The sequence below is a fragment of the Wyeomyia smithii genome, chromosome 2 (genome assembly GCF_029784165.1).
Source record: "Wyeomyia smithii strain HCP4-BCI-WySm-NY-G18 chromosome 2, ASM2978416v1, whole genome shotgun sequence".
In the NCBI taxonomy this organism is placed as follows: domain Eukaryota; kingdom Metazoa; phylum Arthropoda; class Insecta; order Diptera; family Culicidae; genus Wyeomyia; species Wyeomyia smithii.
In genome coordinates, this window is record NC_073695.1 from 269,454,688 (window position 1) to 269,472,077 (window position 17,390).

The 17,390-nt window shown below is 39.4% G+C and overlaps 1 protein-coding gene across 1 annotated transcript in view; it reads right to left on the bottom strand.

Moving 5' to 3' along the window:
* The window catches only part of LOC129725907 (sodium-dependent serotonin transporter), a 138,124-nt gene that overhangs the window by 33,042 nt on the left and 87,692 nt on the right, over nt 1-17,390 (bottom strand). Inside the window, exon 4 of the mRNA XM_055682336.1 lies at nt 10,014-10,356. Within this exon, the coding sequence (XP_055538311.1) occupies nt 10,014-10,356 (343 nt within the window). The remainder of the gene's footprint in view (nt 1-10,013; nt 10,357-17,390) is intronic.

Here is a 17,390-nt window from a genome sequence, read left to right on the forward strand (position 1 = left end):
ATATGTTGGTTACACGATGTTTGACAGAAAGATCCCCCCTGCTAGACACGGCTTTACTGGAGGAAGTGTTGGCAAATGCATCTACCGCTAATACCACCGCTATCATACGAAAGCGCGTCGTCTCATGTGGGGAATATCAACAACGAAAACTGACGCGCGTCTAAGCATAACCCGAACTGTTTCGCCGTGCTGCTCCCATTTACCTTTACATCGGCCTCAGGGAAGTACCGGCTGCATCTGCATCTACCGCTGAGGCTGTCACTATACTGTACCAAAAGCTATTAATTCTTCAAATAAGTGTTTTATTTGTTCTCAAAAGAACAATTGTTCAATTCAAAATCGGATTTACGCAATCGCATCTCTGTAATATTACCGACAATAATATTCTTCTGAACAAAATGATACAACTTTCCCATTAGTCCTCCAGGCCATAATAGACGCGGAAAGCGACGCGCACCGATTCGCTCGGCTGTAGGTTAATGTACAGCCATCAGTAGAGCTGTACATTAACCTACGGCCGAGCGATTCGGTTCGCGCCGCTTTCCGCGTCTACTGTGGCAGAGGCCTTAGAGAAAGTTGCTGGCTGATGTATTCACTTCATGCAAGCCTGCTGCTGATGCTGCCCGCTACCACACTGAAACAGCATTTTAGCAAATATCTTAAATACCAATATAGTTCACTTACGTGAAATTATGAAGACAAATTGAAAATGACAGAAGCGTTAGTCACCTTTTCGACCGCTAGGTGCGCCACTTCTGATTTTGTTCTACACGACATGCGAAATAGAGTAACTTTTGACAATAATATTACTCTAATGGGTACACTGAAAAAAATGCTCATTTTATTGTGAAGTGGACTCGGCCGAATATTTTATAATAGTAAACTTCGTCAATGTATGAGGCAACCCATGGGTGGTGTTCCACGGTTTGTACGTTTGTCGACCTCCGACAATATTTTGAGTTGTAAAATAGCGACTTCCGGTGACTGGAAAACCGCCGAAAATGACCAAATACCACCTAATATGGGTGTTTTTTTTTAACCGGAATGACGCTCAGAGGCCAGAAATTGTCGCCAAATGCCAGTTTGAAACCCAAGATGGCGACTTCCGGTTTCTGAAAAACAGCGGCGAATGACCAAATATGGGTATTTCCGCGATTGTTATGATGCACTGAAGCCACAAATCGACCTCAGACAACATTTTGAGTTGTAAAATGGCGACTTTTGGTGACTGGAAAACTGCCGAAAATGACCCAAAAACAACCAAATATGGGTGTTTCTTTAACCAGAATGATGCTCAGAGGCCAGAAATTGTCTCCAAATGCCGTTTTGAAATCCAATATGGCGACTTCCGGTTCCTAAACAACAGTGGCAAAAGACCAAATAACACTCATTATGGGTATTTCCGGGATTGTTATGATGCACTAGAGCTACAAATCGACCTCAGACAACAATATGAATTGTAAAATGATGACTTCCGGTGAATGGGAAACTGCCGATTAAACGATGATTGCATCATATTCGTTTCGTTTCCATCACTGCTTGGGATTAGTTTACATCTACACGTCGTGGCCTGATTATTTGAATATTTCTTCTTCGTGCCTCGATAAGCTACATCTATTATATTATCAATATTTAACTCCCGGAATGGCGTTAGTTTTACATACAAACAATATACGCACGAAATCTACAACATATTTTTTTCTGTGAAAGTATAAAATTGAGTCAACTAAATCTAAAATTGAGTAAACTCAGTTTCGTGTGTGAGAATGTCACACGCTCACAGAAATTCAACAACAATGCACAGTGGTACAGTAAGGCAATGTAGGTGGACATGAGTTTTTCGATGCGATTTTGTGGTTTTAGAGTAAAATTTTTTTTCTAAGAACTTGTTTCTTATATTTAGGGTGAAAATTAGGGTGTTCCTGAAATCGACTAAATAAAAAAACTAACTTTTTTGTTTGCAGAAATAAATGTATACATTCATGCACAGTTGTTTATCAACTAATTTTAAGCAACTTTCGGTATTTCTTCACAATATTTATACAATATTTGTTCTTTCAAATGATACCAAAAAAACATTATTTATGTTTGCCCTAAACGGAGACATTAATATTTTAAAAGGGCCTATTTTTAAAATAGAAATAGTGAAAACTCTTCATCTGTACAATATATCGACAATGTTTTTTCGTCAAAATTGGCGTATTTTTGATTAAAGTTACCGAAGAAAAATTTGTTTTTAAATTTGAATTGAAAAAATAGAGCGAAAAGACTGTTTTTGGAAACCAAATTTAATGTCTACAAAAAAGTTACTTAGAATTAGTTGATCTACAAGTTTGCCAAAGAATGTTTACAATTATTTATGCAAATAAAAACAAGCTAGTTTGTTTTTATTTCGTTGATTTTAGGACCACCCTAATTTTCATTTGCACATAAATAGAGGACTATGTATAAAAAACAACTTTTTACAAAAACTATGGCTTTAAACCGCAAACCAAAATCGCAACGAAAAGCTTATGTCCGCCTAAAATGCCTTACTGTACCACTGTGCAATGAGTTTAGTTACCTTTTTCACCACAAGAGGGGGTGTTCCCTGTCTGTCTTCACAGAAATATATGGGAAATTCGAGAGTGAACTATATTGTTATTTTAAGATATTTGATTTTAGTGAAGGGAGTGTCGTTGCATCAGCTGACCCTGCTACTATCGATGCTGATATACTCGCTGTAACAGCTACGCTATGCATAGCCATGCCACAGTTGTGGCCGCTATACGCTGCCATTGGTATCCGCTGTACCTGCATCTGCTAGCCCAGCTGCTATCGATTCTGAGATCCGCTGAACTGCTACGCTTATCCGCAGCCATGCCACAGTTGTGGTCGCTATCGATGGTACCCACTGCACTACTCCCGCTGCTGCTAAGGGAGGACTGCTGTCGTCGCTGTTCAGAACTATTATGAGATGAGCGGCTTCGACAAAAACAGGCTCTTATATTGGGATGAAAATAGGAATGAATTATTTTTCGTACGTGGTGAAATGATATAACTTGAAAAATATGTGTGACTTCATTCTGGCTCAGAGCGATCATTTGATATTTTCTTGACCTTTTTTTTTCAGTTTCTAAAGTTTTTCCTCAGTTTCGTAGCACGGATGTACAAAAATGATTTCTTGTGGACATTTTGTCGAGCCGGACCGATAGCACTCTCATTGAAGCAACAAAATAACATGTTTTGTGTCGTGTTGCGCAGCTTGGTTGAAGAAAATGTTCCCGTCCCCGTGTCGTATGAAAGCAGATTATTGCGTGTTTGACATTGCCGATGGTAGACATGAGTATGACGGTCAAAATTCTGCTGAGGTATCAAAATATAACCGTTTCAATTTAAGACGCAAGAGCGTAAGTGCTGCATTTCTGTTATCTGCTGTCATCCAGAACGAGAACAAGTATAAATTATAACCGGTCCTTCTCAGGGCCACCAACACGTTCTTGAGGCAATGTTGAATTTTTCCTCGCTTGCAAATGCTGAAATTCGCGGTTTCCGTCTGTTACACATGATGAAAAATTTTACCTACTTTAATCACATAGTTGAAGAGCACCAAAAGGTACTATTATATTTCACAACAGTAACAACACTGGCAAGTTTGTTCAATTATCATCATTCCGGATAACCATTCGCCGATGATTCTAGATCTCCCCGTTTCTCTAGTAGAATTGCCTGCCATTTCCAATAATTCTGCAGCTACCGAAAACTCCATAACAGCCGCCAGATAGTCAGGTGCTTTTTGTGACGCTCTCGATGTTTTTGGTTTTTGAAATTGGATCCCTGTAATGAAATTGGTCCCCTGTATATGTTGCCGTAAGACGTAATTCTACGTCAAAAAGCATGTTGCGGTTCAAAATCGGTTGCTAATTACAACCTTTGAGCTGCCCTAACATTGGGGGAATTAAGATACACGGACAACATGCACTGTGGAAGCTATTTCACATTCAGTAAATTAGACAGGTGCGACAAATTTAAATTGCTAGGATGCAACACAGAATACTTGCTTGCGTTGACAAAAATTATTAACTTTCAATGACTTGTTTATTTGCCTTGAAAAAAGCATTTTGATGGTCAAAATTGGATTTCCTGATGGCAATCTTCATGCTGCCCCAACACGGGGGAAATAATGGCAGTCTGGCGACACACGCTGAGAAGAACCGCGCTGCTCCTGAGACGTGATGACCAACCACAGGGCAAGTGATTTGTTTAATTTGAAGGCAAACACAGGCGCAACCCGCTGCTATGGTCTGTTGCTGCTGAGTGCCGATATCTGCTGTTACTGCTGTCAACGTTGTGGACGGTCCATCCAGTTCACCTTCCGACTAATGAATGTAGCTAGTTTTCCCAGAAACACTCTTTTATAGCCGAAGGGTGCTACGTAATAGGCCACGCCTTTCAGTTCAGGTCTACCATTTCCTTATGTTCTTTAGACGAATTATTCCACAATTCGCATTTGATTTTTGTATCCAGCGAATAAACACCGATGGTGCTCTCACACACGCAACGGTTTTAACCCGTATCTTATTGCGGTTTGTAACATCAAGCGATTTCGTTTGCTCGCTGTTGCGTGTTGCATCATGTTGCAACTTGGCAGCTGGGAGACGACGAAATTCTGTTTATGCTGATTGATTGAATCGTCTTTATATTAGCTCTGCATTCGAACTAATTGCTTTTGTGAATGCGTTCTAACAGGGCAGTTTATTATTCAATGTCGGTTATGCTGATCGCAGCCTTTGCGCTGCTCCTGCCGTGGGGCGGTTTACTAAATAAAGTGAAAATTAGACAACTACAACAGAATTTGATTGCATCCCGCACAGAATGTCTGCTTGTGTTGATGCCAGAAAATTATTAACCTTCAATTATTTGGTTATTTGCCTTGAAAAAAACATGTTGCGGTTCAAAATCGGTTGCTAATTACAACCTTTGAGCTGCCCTAACATTGGGGGAATTAAGACGGACAACATGCACTGTGGAAGCTATTTCACATTCAGTAGATTAGACGGGTGCGACAAATTTGAATTGCTAGGATGCAACACAGAATGCTTGTTTGCGTTGACAAAAATTATTAACTTTCAATGACTTCTTTATTTGCCTTGAAAAAAGCATTTTGATGTCCAAAATTGGATTTCCTGATAGCAATCTTCATTCTGCACGGGAAAACAACACGGGGGAATAATGGCTGTCTGGCGACACACGCTGAGAAAAACCGCGCTGCTCCTGAGACGTGGTGCCCAACCACAGGGCTAGTGCTGCTGCTTAGGAAGGACGACTGCTGTTGTCGCTGTCTAGAACTATTATGAGCGGCTCCGGCTGAAACAGGCTCTTGTATAGGCCAAATAGCATGTTTTCAATTGCAAGGTATATAATCCTGTCGACCGTGCTTGGGAAGCAAGCATATAACGACCAATCAGAGGTCGAATTTTTCGTTTTGACAAGGCTTGACTATTTTCAATAGTACAATAGTGTGAATAATAAAATTACAATTATCTTATTTTGGAAAGAATTTTAGAAGATTTTCCAATCTATTGTTGCAAGAACGAAGGAAATCCATCGAATACTAACCGATTTATTAGCATTTGAAATTGGACATATTTTTCAACTTTTAAGTAACTTTTATTTAAAATGTTCTCCAACTTTGTACACAATGAAGGAATTTTGTTAGTTCAGCAAAGTTTCATATTTTTGCACGTATTAAAACTTTGTCAAATAAACCATTCCTCTTAACACAAAAATGTTTTAATTATATAAGTATATGAGTATTTTTACTATATGAAAACCTGCAGTTACTTATGCTCGCCGTACTCTAATATGGGTAGATTGGGATAAATGGAGCCTACAAGATTTTATAGTACTTAATCTTAGCTTCAAAGAAAAGTACATCGATTTAAGGCAACTTTATTTTCGTTTTCGTTACGCTATACCGAGTTACGTTATATCGAAGCAAAAAAAATTACTTTTTAATTTATGCAAGAATGTTTATGGTTACTCAAAAATGCACGAAAACCTATTTTCCATAACCTATCAGTATTTTTAAACCTTTCTTATGCCCATTTAGGAATATTTTCAGAAGCAAAAAAAAATATTTTTTTCAATTGACCCAAGAGGTCACTCAAAGATGCGTGAAAACCTATTTCACATCACCTATCAGTATTTTTAAACCTTTCTTATGCCCATTTAAAGAAAATTTCAACAAGCAGAAAGCAATTCTTTTTTCTAATTGATGCAAGACTGTGAATTGTTACTGAAGGATGCATGAAAACCTATTTCCCATCACCTATTAGTATTTTAAAACCTTCCTTATGTACATTTTGGACAATTTTCGCTTTGGTTTCATTGGTTTTAAAACTCACTACAAATATATTTTGAAGCAATTTATAGCCCAAAAACAGTTGCTGTATCATTTATTTTCAATTTCAATACATTTTAAAATGTTACGTTATATCGAGGTAAAAGTTACGTTATATCGAGGTTGCCTTATATCGAGGTATGACTGTTTTAACATCACTTGCCCCTTTTCACTCTATACGCTCTTGAAGTTATCGAAAAAATAAACTAAAATGTGATATAACTTTGTAAGGAATAGTTCTGGAGATATATTGTCTTTGGCAAAAATATGTATATGTTTTGTATGCCAGAACAATCCTTCCGAACAACACTTTCGTGTAAAATGTAACTAACAAAAGTTAACTACAAAAATCTAAATTTTATGTAAGTTCCATATAATAAACTTTGTACATAACTTTGTACCCAATGAAAATAGGATTTTTATTTATTCAACAAAGTTTCATATTTGTGAGTTTCTACAACTCTCCTGAATAAACCATTTCTCCATGTCTTAACACAAAAAAGTTAGTTTTCTTTGATTTTAGTATAGTATATTTTTAAAAATTTTTGACAATTTGCGTTTATGCGGGTCATTCATACAAACAATTGTTCCGAAGACACTATTCAGCTACGATGAAGGTGAAAGGCGCAATGGAATCAAGTTCCACTTTTTGCCTTATTGGACCTCTGTGCATTGGCATATTCAGGGGAAAAAATATACCGAGCGATAACATTTTTTTTGATGACATCCGAGAGCGTCCGTTTTTGACAGTGTTGGTATTGGCAAAATAAAGACACCCGAAAGATAATATATATTGCGACTTTAACGCAGAAATAAAGTGAAATTGCCACTCATTGGCTTTCGGATACAGTCAGGGCCGGATTTAGACGGTGGGGGGCCCGGGGCAAATTTGTTTGTGAGGCCCCCTTTTTTTTATCCTCGCTTATTTTCCGTCGGTCTAGTTCCGCCACTGTTGTGGCCAATCACCGACGCCCAGGGAGGCGACTCCACACCCAGGATCCTAACTCACGACCCGTTTAGTAACGGACCGGCGCCAACGGCTTTACTTCCTCATGCGATGGAAGGCGTGATCCCAGAGATTTTTTCCCTCTTTTCTTAAAACATTTAGAGGTAACGTTCTGGAAGGTGACGAACAAAAAAAAGGTCGCCTCAGGACTAGGGGGGGCCCTTGAATCGGGAGGCCCGGGGCATTTGCCCCCTTTGCCCCCCCTCAAATCCGGGCCTGGATACAGTCCACCTTAAGGAAACAGAACCAACCCCGGGAACCTTTGGAGTTGTTCCCAACATTGGCATGTGTGGTTGCATATAACATTCGGTATGCGCTACACACATCCTTCAGTGCACAGCCACTCTATTGCCGAGTTTGCTTTGTTTTGCACGAAGGTTGTCGTCATAAAAAAAGAAAGCGTAAATGACTCCGGTGGATTCGGGCTGTTACCGACACGCGCTGTTTGTATAGTGCGTACACGAACGTCTGTGTAAAAAAGCAGCTTCTTCTCTTTTCTACATTCGCAACCCTGAAGGCAGCCTCCAAATGATGCCGATTCGACACACGGAGTACATTTCTCGTTTCCTTTTGTGATGCTCTGTTGCCAATACGTTCTCTCGGACTGCCAGTGCGAATAGGTATCACGAACAAACAGCAACAGCAAACACATCCTTAAAAGACAGCAAAAAAAAAAGACTGTACCATTGGCATGCCTGGGCATAACAATGTCAAAAGAACAAATTGAAAACTGTCTGAAATACACTAGAAATACTAGAAATAATACTTAGTACATAGGAAGAACATTGTAAACACTATGAGTAACAGCCGTAATGAAAGATTGTATGTAGTTGACATTTGCTTGACGAAGTAAATAAATAAAGAATAAACTTTTTTTCGTCAAGGTGGTCTACTGAAGGAAGTGGTCCGTCCAAGGTAGTTCAAGACATGTTTCAAGGATATAGTCTTGGTGCTTCACATCGGTTCGTTAAGTGGCTTGAATTTTGCAAGTAAAGCTGGGATCCGGTGTATCGTCTGGGTTCACGAACAACTCTGATGTACCACAAGGTAGTAATCTTGGGTCGCTTCTTTTCATTATTTTTTTCAACGATGCCGCTGATGCTCTTGGGATCGGTTGCAGATTAGTTTACGTCGATGATTTGAAAACATACTTGACGATTCGCAACATTGAGGATTGTTATCGTTCACAATCACTTTTAAATATATTTGTGACATGGTGTAAATTGAACTTTCTGATTTTAAGTACTGCAAAATGTGAAGTAACAACATTTCATTGCACTCAAACGCCAATCATTTTCAACTAGACCGTCGACGGAGAAGTACTGCGTAGAGTCGATTGCCGAAATGATCTTAAAGTTATTTTTGACCGAAAGCTGACTTTTGATAAACATAAACATAGGCGATTGGGATTCATCGCTAACATTACGCGTGGCTTCAAGGACCCTCACTGCATGAAAGCACTGCATTATTGTATTGTTGTAGAACGCCGCCGTAAGTTACAGCAGGCTGTATGTGTCACCAAGATTTGGAATGCTAAATTGGACTCCCCGGAGCTGCTGTCCCTGATAAATTTTCGTGCATCTCAACGCATGCTGAGGCCTTCTATAAACTTTTAATACCGTGCGAGACCGAAATCCGTACGTCCTGTAGGTTTTATGCTATTACTCATAACGGAAAAGTTGATATACAAACAATAATCACTGAGCCACTTAATATTGTCATGATATCTGCGTTGAAATTAAATCGATAGGCTTGAATACAAAAATATTAAAAATAAAAAGATGCTCGCGTGTTCGTCGAACGTGTTGTTTTTTTTTTCTGGTGTTAGCAATTCGTTAATACAGAACAGTGCTTAAATTTAAGACAAAAATACAATTCCTGCTATTTGAAAGTAAAACAAAAGCCGTATGGATAATCTTGAGACATCAATCTCACCAGGCTCCACTGGAATCTGGGACAGTGCTTGGTTGTCCCAATTCTGATTCATTCTGATTTTCTGCCTTCAGCACTTCCATTTTCTTTGACTATTTTTCATTTCCTATCGGTATGTTTCACATCACGTCTTTCTGTTTTTTTGTGTCTTTCTAGTTTATCTAGTTCGTCTTTATTTTTTGTTTCACGGCTTTCTTGCGTTTCAGAAAATAGATTTTTCTGATTATCTTCCTTAGAATTTTATGTTTTTTTATTCTACAACTTACCTGGTAAATAAAAGTTCTTACTTACTGTTTGCTTTGTTTACTTATGATAATAGATTTGAAAATTCATCAAATGCTTTCAATTCCTCGATGTGATTTTCTTATGTGTAATAAAAATATACGCACGAGTAAAAACTAATTTTGAATAATGTAGTTAAATATGATTGTCTTCTTTATTTTCTGTGTTTCTCTCAGTCCATCATTTTAAATTTGTCATCTTTCAGAATTTCATTCTTTCTAATTTATTACTTTTCCAAATCAGCGTGAAATCCCTCCTTTGTGTATGTGTAAAACAGACTTTGTTTTAGTACGCCTTAAAGTGCGATTTACGACAGATTGTAGCCAGAGGCGACTACTGGCCATAAAAAGTCAATAACAACCGGATTCGTTCCCGGTGACCAGCTCATAAAAAACAAGGAAAGCAACTTACTCGAAAAACTCCCGCGCCGGACTGGTTCGCACAAGTTCCACATCGGCACCCACCAAAGCACCGGCCATCGTCGTCGTCAGATTCCCCAGCAAACCGAACGTTCCGTTGATGAATCCGTCAGCGGTTCCGTTCAAGCCGGCACCAACCAGTAGACTTTTGTTGGTGGCGAGGCTGGCCAACGCCGTTACCGGAGTGCAGGCGTCGGTGTTCCATAAATTACCGCATTTTGTCCACGGCAGCTCGGTGTTAAATGATGCGAACAGATAATAAACCGCCCAGCCGATAATCGTGTTGTAGTACATGCCCATATAAATGTCGATCAGGCAGATTGCGTAGCCAACACCTGTGGAATAGAGCAGGACAGGGCGAAAGTGTGAGTCATCGAGAACACAAGTGGCACTCGTTTGCACAATCGGCAAAGTAGGCGACAATAATTTACCGTTTGAAGCTATTAAATAGGACTATAACTACTGTGACCATGAATGCGTAAAAACAGAACTCTCTCTCGATGGAGAAGTTATTTTCGGATTGTGAATAAGCGTGTATAAATATAAGCCTAGCACTAAAGGGGTACTTCAACAATAGGAACATCGACGCAATATCCGTCGAAATTGTGAAACGATTGCCTGTTTAACCTTCCTTTCCCCCGCCCACCCCCCATAAACAACTTTGTGTCATCTAATGGTGCAAATGAGGACAAAATACTCCAAGTACACTCGCGGGAAACATTCAATCGATTTTCCCACCCGTTTCCGCTCGCAGTAATATTTTTATGCGCCTCTTCGGTGTTTCCAGCAAACCACAAACAACGCTCCTAGACAATGGCCATTTTGTACAATCATCAAACGTCTGCAAGCAACAAGGTATAAATGGAACAGTAGGGGAGGATTGTACAAAACGCACCAGTTAAGCATTTGCGCCATTTACAGCGCTTCAAATCATTTCAAAGCGACATTGCACATGTAGGATGATTGTAGTATCTATTTATTTTATGTTTATGACGAAGTTTATTATAAAATACTCGATTTCAATGTCTTTTTTGGTAAAAATTACCATTGCTGCCTAACAAGCCCGTGACCAAAACGCACCACAACAAAGGTCAGTATGCTCCAAAGCATCGACGGTGCGTCGATGAAGACGCTAGTTGATCGTGATATGCACATCAACTATAAATTTGGACAGATATTGTTTAAAAAATCTACCAAATCATCAGGTAAATCCTGTAGTCTCCAACGAAGGGAGGAATGGCAACTTTGGACAGTTTGGCAAAACCGATCGCACAATCCCAGAGGGCAATGCCAAGGGCATCAATGATGCCTATGGTAAACAGACCTCAGGGTCAAACAACATTGGTCCCATTTCTGTCCAGAGTGGTAACTCGTGCCCTTCGTCTGACTCTGGAAAACCTGTAATCGCTGAAGCTCGATCAAAAAGCCCTGAAGCCAGGAATACGATCCAATCGAGCACACGCACATTTGGAAACCACTCCAATCAGAGGGAGAATCACACGCCCCTGAAAAATGGTAAACCAAACAAAAATGTCCAATAAAATAAAATTATTCATGTGAACCTACATAACGCCAAAGGAGCTAGCAGCGTCCTATGTAGCAGGTTCACTCGAGACAACTTGGACGTGGCTCTAATCCAAGAACCCTGGTCCAACAACAATAGAGTTCAAGGAATTTCTACACCAAAATGTAAGCTTCTTTATGATAGTACACATACTGCTCCCAGAGCAGCAATTCTTATACGGGAAAACTTAACATTTATACCCGTTACAGAATTCATCAGTAGAGACGTCGTGGCAATACAAGTGGAGGTTCCAACGACTCGTGGGATAACGGAGATCATCGTTGCCTCTGCGTATTTCCCAGGAGATAACGCTGAGATTCCTCCAAAAGAAGTTGCTGCGCTTGTTCAACACTGCAAACAAAAAAACAAACAGCTCATAATAGGATGTGATGCGAATGCCCACCACACGGTTTGGGGTAGCAGTAACATCAACGTTAGAGGTGAGTGTTTATTTCAATATTTAATTTCTCACAACATAAACATTTGTAATCAAGGTAATGATCCAACATTTGTTACTAGAATTAGACAAGAGGTTCTTGATCTAACACTTTGTAGCGCTAAACTATCTGGAATGATTGTGAACTGGCACGTGTCAGAAGAACAATCATTGTCGGACCACAAACAAATTATGTTCAACTATGTTTCTGGGGAGCTCGTGTCCGAAAAATTCAGAGATCCTAGAAAAACTAATTGGGATAGCTACTATTCCACACTCTCAAACAAGATTTTGCTCTCAGTGGACATCTCTTCCACTGAGCAACTCGAATCCTCATCTTTTCTAACTAATATTTCCTCATCTTTTCTAACTAATATAATAGATTCCTTCGAAGAAAGTTGCCCGGTGAAACGGAAAACTTCTAGTAAGAACGTATCTTGGTGGAACAATAAACTTGAAAAGCTAAGAAAATCGTCAAGGAGGCTTTTCAACAAAGCTAAAACTACCGGAAATTGGACAGAATATAAAAGCTGTCTAACAGAATACAATCGAGAGATTCGAAAATCAAAGAGAAGGGACTGGAAGCGTACATGTGAGCAAGTTGAAAACTTGTCTGTTGTAGCTAGACTCCATAAGGCCCTCTCTACAGATCACACAAATGGGCTTGGCCGCTTAAAGAACGAAAACGGTCAGTTCACAACAGACTCTCAGGAAACACTTAGTGTCATGATGGATACACACTTCCCAGGCTCGACTCAATTGACTTCCGAAAATGCACAGGACTTCTATATGGCTCAACCTAGCTCAATTCACGACAAGGTTAAAGCTCAAGAATTAGCCAGTGTAATATTCACGACGTCAAGAGTTGAATGGGCAGTGGATTCCTTAAAGCCCTTCAAATCGCCGGGGCCAGATGGGATTTATCCAGTGTTTTTACAAAAAAGCAAGGATATTATAGTCCCCTGTCTGGTGGAGATGTTCAGGGCTAGTATGACACTAAGCTACATTCCGAGTAAATGGCGAGAAGTCCGCGTCATATTTATTCCTAAGGCTGGAAAACGTGATAGGACGAGTCCCAAAGCATATAGACCAATCAGTCTAACTTCTGTCATTTTGAAAATGATGGAAAAAATCATTGATCTACACATCAAATTATCTTACTTAAAAAGTAGACCATTAAACAAATTTCAGTTTGCCTATCAAACTGGTAAATCAACTGAAACAGCACTCCACACGCTGGTTTCAAAACTAGAGAAGTCTTTTGAGGCTAAAGAAATCTCACTGACAGCCTTTCTTGATATTGAGGGAGCATTTGACAATGCTTCTCACGAATCTATAAAAAATGCTATGAAAAAACGCGGTTTTGACATGTGCATCTTGAATTGGACTATCGCTATGTTATCAAACCGGTTGATAACATCCAATTTAGGAAGATCAACTTTAACGACAAAACCAACAAGGGGTTGCCCACAAGGAGGGGTTTTATCTCCCTTATTGTGGTCTCTTGTTGTCGATGATCTTCTTAACAACTTAACGAACCTAGGATACGAAATCATCGGTTTCGCTGATGACATTACTATTTTAGTAAGGGGTAAATGCGGATCTACTATTTCCAATAGAATGCAATACGCCTTAAACTACACACTTAAATGGTGTAACCTGGAAGGACTAAGCGTCAATCCTTCTAAAACAGTCATTATCCCATTTACAAGAAATAGAAAGTATAATATTGCAACTCTTAAGTTGGGAGACACACAGTTGGTGCTATCCAAGCGAACCAAGTACCTAGGTGTTATGCTTGACCACAAGCTCAATTGGAACGACCATCTAGAGTATGCGATCTCAAAAGCAAACAACGCTCTTTGGGCTTGCAGCAATACATTTGGCAAAAAATGGGGACTCAAGCCGAGGATGATTCACTGGATATACTCGGCAATAGTGAGACCCAGAGTAACTTATGCCTCGCTAGTGTGGTGGCCTAAAACTTCACAATTATCAGCTCAGAAAAAGTTAGATAAACTACAACGTCTGGCATGCTTATCAACAACAGGAGCAATGGCCAGTGCACCATCCAAAGCCTTAGAAGCTCTTTTATATCTTCTACCCTTACATCAGTATGTACAACTTGAAGCCGAAAAAGGTGCTCTTAGGCTAAAACGTGTTAAATTCTTTCAGGAAGGAGATCTACAGGGACATTTACGAATCCTCAAAAATTTCCAACTGAACACCTTAGTAACCATGAATGAAGATCGAATGGACTCTAAGACTAACTTCAGTGTTCCTTCAAAGTGATTGAATCCAATCGCACCGAATGGGATGAAGGAGGTCCTAAGGTTCGTCCAGGATCAGTCATTTTTTATACAGATGGCTCTAAAATGGGCGAGTCTACGGGCGCTGGGGTCACTGGACCAGGAATCAATATATCAATTCCAATGGGGCAGTGGCCCACAGTTTTTCAAGCGGAAATAAATGCTATTCTAACATGCACAAGTATTTGCTTGGCTAGGAAATATAGGTATGCCAATATCTGCATTTTCTCAGATAGTCAAGCAGCTCTCAATGCTTTAAAAGCATACACATGTCAGTCGAAGTTGGTATGGGATTGTATTCAATCCCTACGACAACTAACTGTAACAAACGTTGTCAATCTATACTGGGTGCCTGGTCACTGTGGTATAGAAGGAAATGAAAAAGCCGATCTCTTAGCGAGAATTGGTTCTTCAACTGCTTTCGTCGGGCCGGAGCCATTCTGTGGGGTATCTTCATCCTGTTTGAAATCTGAGCTAAGAGGCTGGGAATCAATGATGATTGATGCCAACTGGAAGGCTTATTCCAAAGCAAGACAATCTAAACTATTCATTACACCATGTAAAAGAATCACACGGAACCTACTCAGTATGAATAAAGCTGATCTGAGTACGTTAACTGGCCTACTTACTGGGCACTGTCCGAGTAAGTATCACCTTAAAAAAATAGGTAAACTGACAGATGACTTATGTCGTTTCTGTAATTCTGAAGTAGAAACCTCGGAACACTTACTGTGCCAATGCAGCGCATTAATTCAGCAAAGACTGCGTATTCTTGGAAAAGGTATCCTCACGCCTAACGAGATATGGTCTGCTGAAAAAATGAAGGTAAGGAACTTCATCAAAGAAGTCATTCTTGGGGTGAAATGCAAAGTCTGGGTGCGACTATCACTGATACCCATAGTGATGGAACGAACTGACAGTGCATAAAAATTAACGCGGAGTATACCACAATATATCTAACTAATGGTAGCAGTGGTCATAGGCTCCTACAGGAAAAAAAAATGCTCCAAAGCAGTTGGCTAATATGCCACTAGCAGAAATCAGCACGCGAAGTGAGAAGCGCTTGAAGTCTCGAAAGTAAAATCAAAAATAAAGGAACATGCTCTAAGTTGTCAAGCAATCTCATGCAAGCTCTTCATAGTACATTCTGCCCCAATTTTAATTTCGATTGTTTTTAGGTAAAAATTGACGAAAGTTAGTGAAATAATTTGAAATATTCATAGTATTATAAAAAAAGTGTAAAGGTTAGGGGAACCATAGTTTTTCGTATTATTTACAAGTCAGTTAATCATAAAAGCTTCAATAAAATTCATGAATAATTACATGTTGGACAGAGCCACAGCCAATTGCACAGTTTTTTGAGTATTTTAGTCATTATGGCACACTTCTTTATATGAGAACTGTAGAGAAGCTGGGTTTTTATGAGAAAAGCGAAGAATTTCGTCATAAAAAGCCACATGTGTAAGTATTTTGGGGAATTAATAGCATGGGCCATCTTACCCAACTGGTGCGTCTTGTACGGTTCTCCCCTAGAACAAATGTTGGAGAAGGGGACATCATTTTGGTGCAATTGCGCTCATCTTCAACGGTCTTTTGTAAGAAGAGTTATTTTTCATGTTCAAATCACCTTGAAATGTTATTTTCTATTACAAACTAGGTATATTAACTTTTGTTTTATGATTCCATTTGCGGGAGAGGATTTTTATCTCTCTGTGTCACTGTCTTTCCTGTGATTTTTTCGTGTGTGTCTTTTTGTCTCAAAAAACAAACACGAATTAATGTTTACGGAACCAATTACATTTCTGTCCTTACTGTCAAAATTATCCGCTCCAATCAGGTAGGCGTTGAGGTTGCGGTTAAGCTTTTTCTTGTCAAGCGATTAGTTTGACAGTTTCAGCGCTTGAACGGAGTTCTCAAACAACAGATTAAAATTAAAGTTTCAACTTCCTGGTAAGTTAAGCTGACCCGTGTTGACACGTTTTGCTACTTAAATCTATAGGTTGAGAAATTCGATCAGATTACAAAGGAGCCCTCGGCACTCGCATTTGGGAAGGTCTGATTCACCTGAATGTAGGTAAATGTGCGTCATTAGCGATGTTTTGCCGAGAAGCCGTGAATGAAAACAGAGAAAAAATTGATAGTCATTGACCAACGCTAGATAGTAGCGAATCGGTAATGTGACTCATAGGCTTGGGGCACGGCTGGCTGAGATTTGGGTAAAACAATGTTTCGTTTTTATCGAATGAGTATGTTGAATTTTTGGTCGGAAATGTTTTTTAGTGGTGGTTGTCTACGTTACCTAGTAATAGCTAGCTGTTGGTCACAAAAACGCGATAAGAAATCGGAAACACCAAAAATCTGCTGAGTTTCGACGTAATTGTTAAGCTGACATCGGCTACCATTATAGCAAAAGTTGTTTTGTTTTGATAAAAATAAGAAGACTGTGTTCAAGACGCATTGTTAACGTAGAACTAGAGTGGGTACAAATATTTGGCTTTCATATAAATCACCTCATAATTTTACACCATTCAAATGGAATCTTTTGTGTTTACATGTGTAATCAGCTGACGTTGCAATACGGCTAATTCATCCAATGTTGCCAGTTTATTTTGATATACGATTTGTACTGTTTAACCATGTTACACCGATTATGTTATACGAAATATGTAAGCTTTCAAGTAGTTGCACCTTAATAACTCTGAAAGCAGTAACAAAAGACCTTATATTTGCTTCACCAACTGTTGAGTGTTTATGTTAAGCATTTCATTGTGGGAAAAACCCCTTCCAACAAACCCACCAAGAAGATTATCAATGCCTGCTACTAACTGCTACATGTGAGCTGCTAATCTTTCTGTTATAAACAATAAAGTGAGGAAAATAGTTTTTCTCCAACATGGGCGCGGCAAGCAATCCGGAATCACAAGTCGTCAAGCCTTTCTTTCCATTTTTTTCTTGTCTCCGGCCTGATCCGTTGACCAAACAAGCAATGCTACCCAAAAGCTCCTCCACCTGTTGCTGCTAGCTTATTCGAGCAAAAACCACATGAAAGCCGGTTGATTT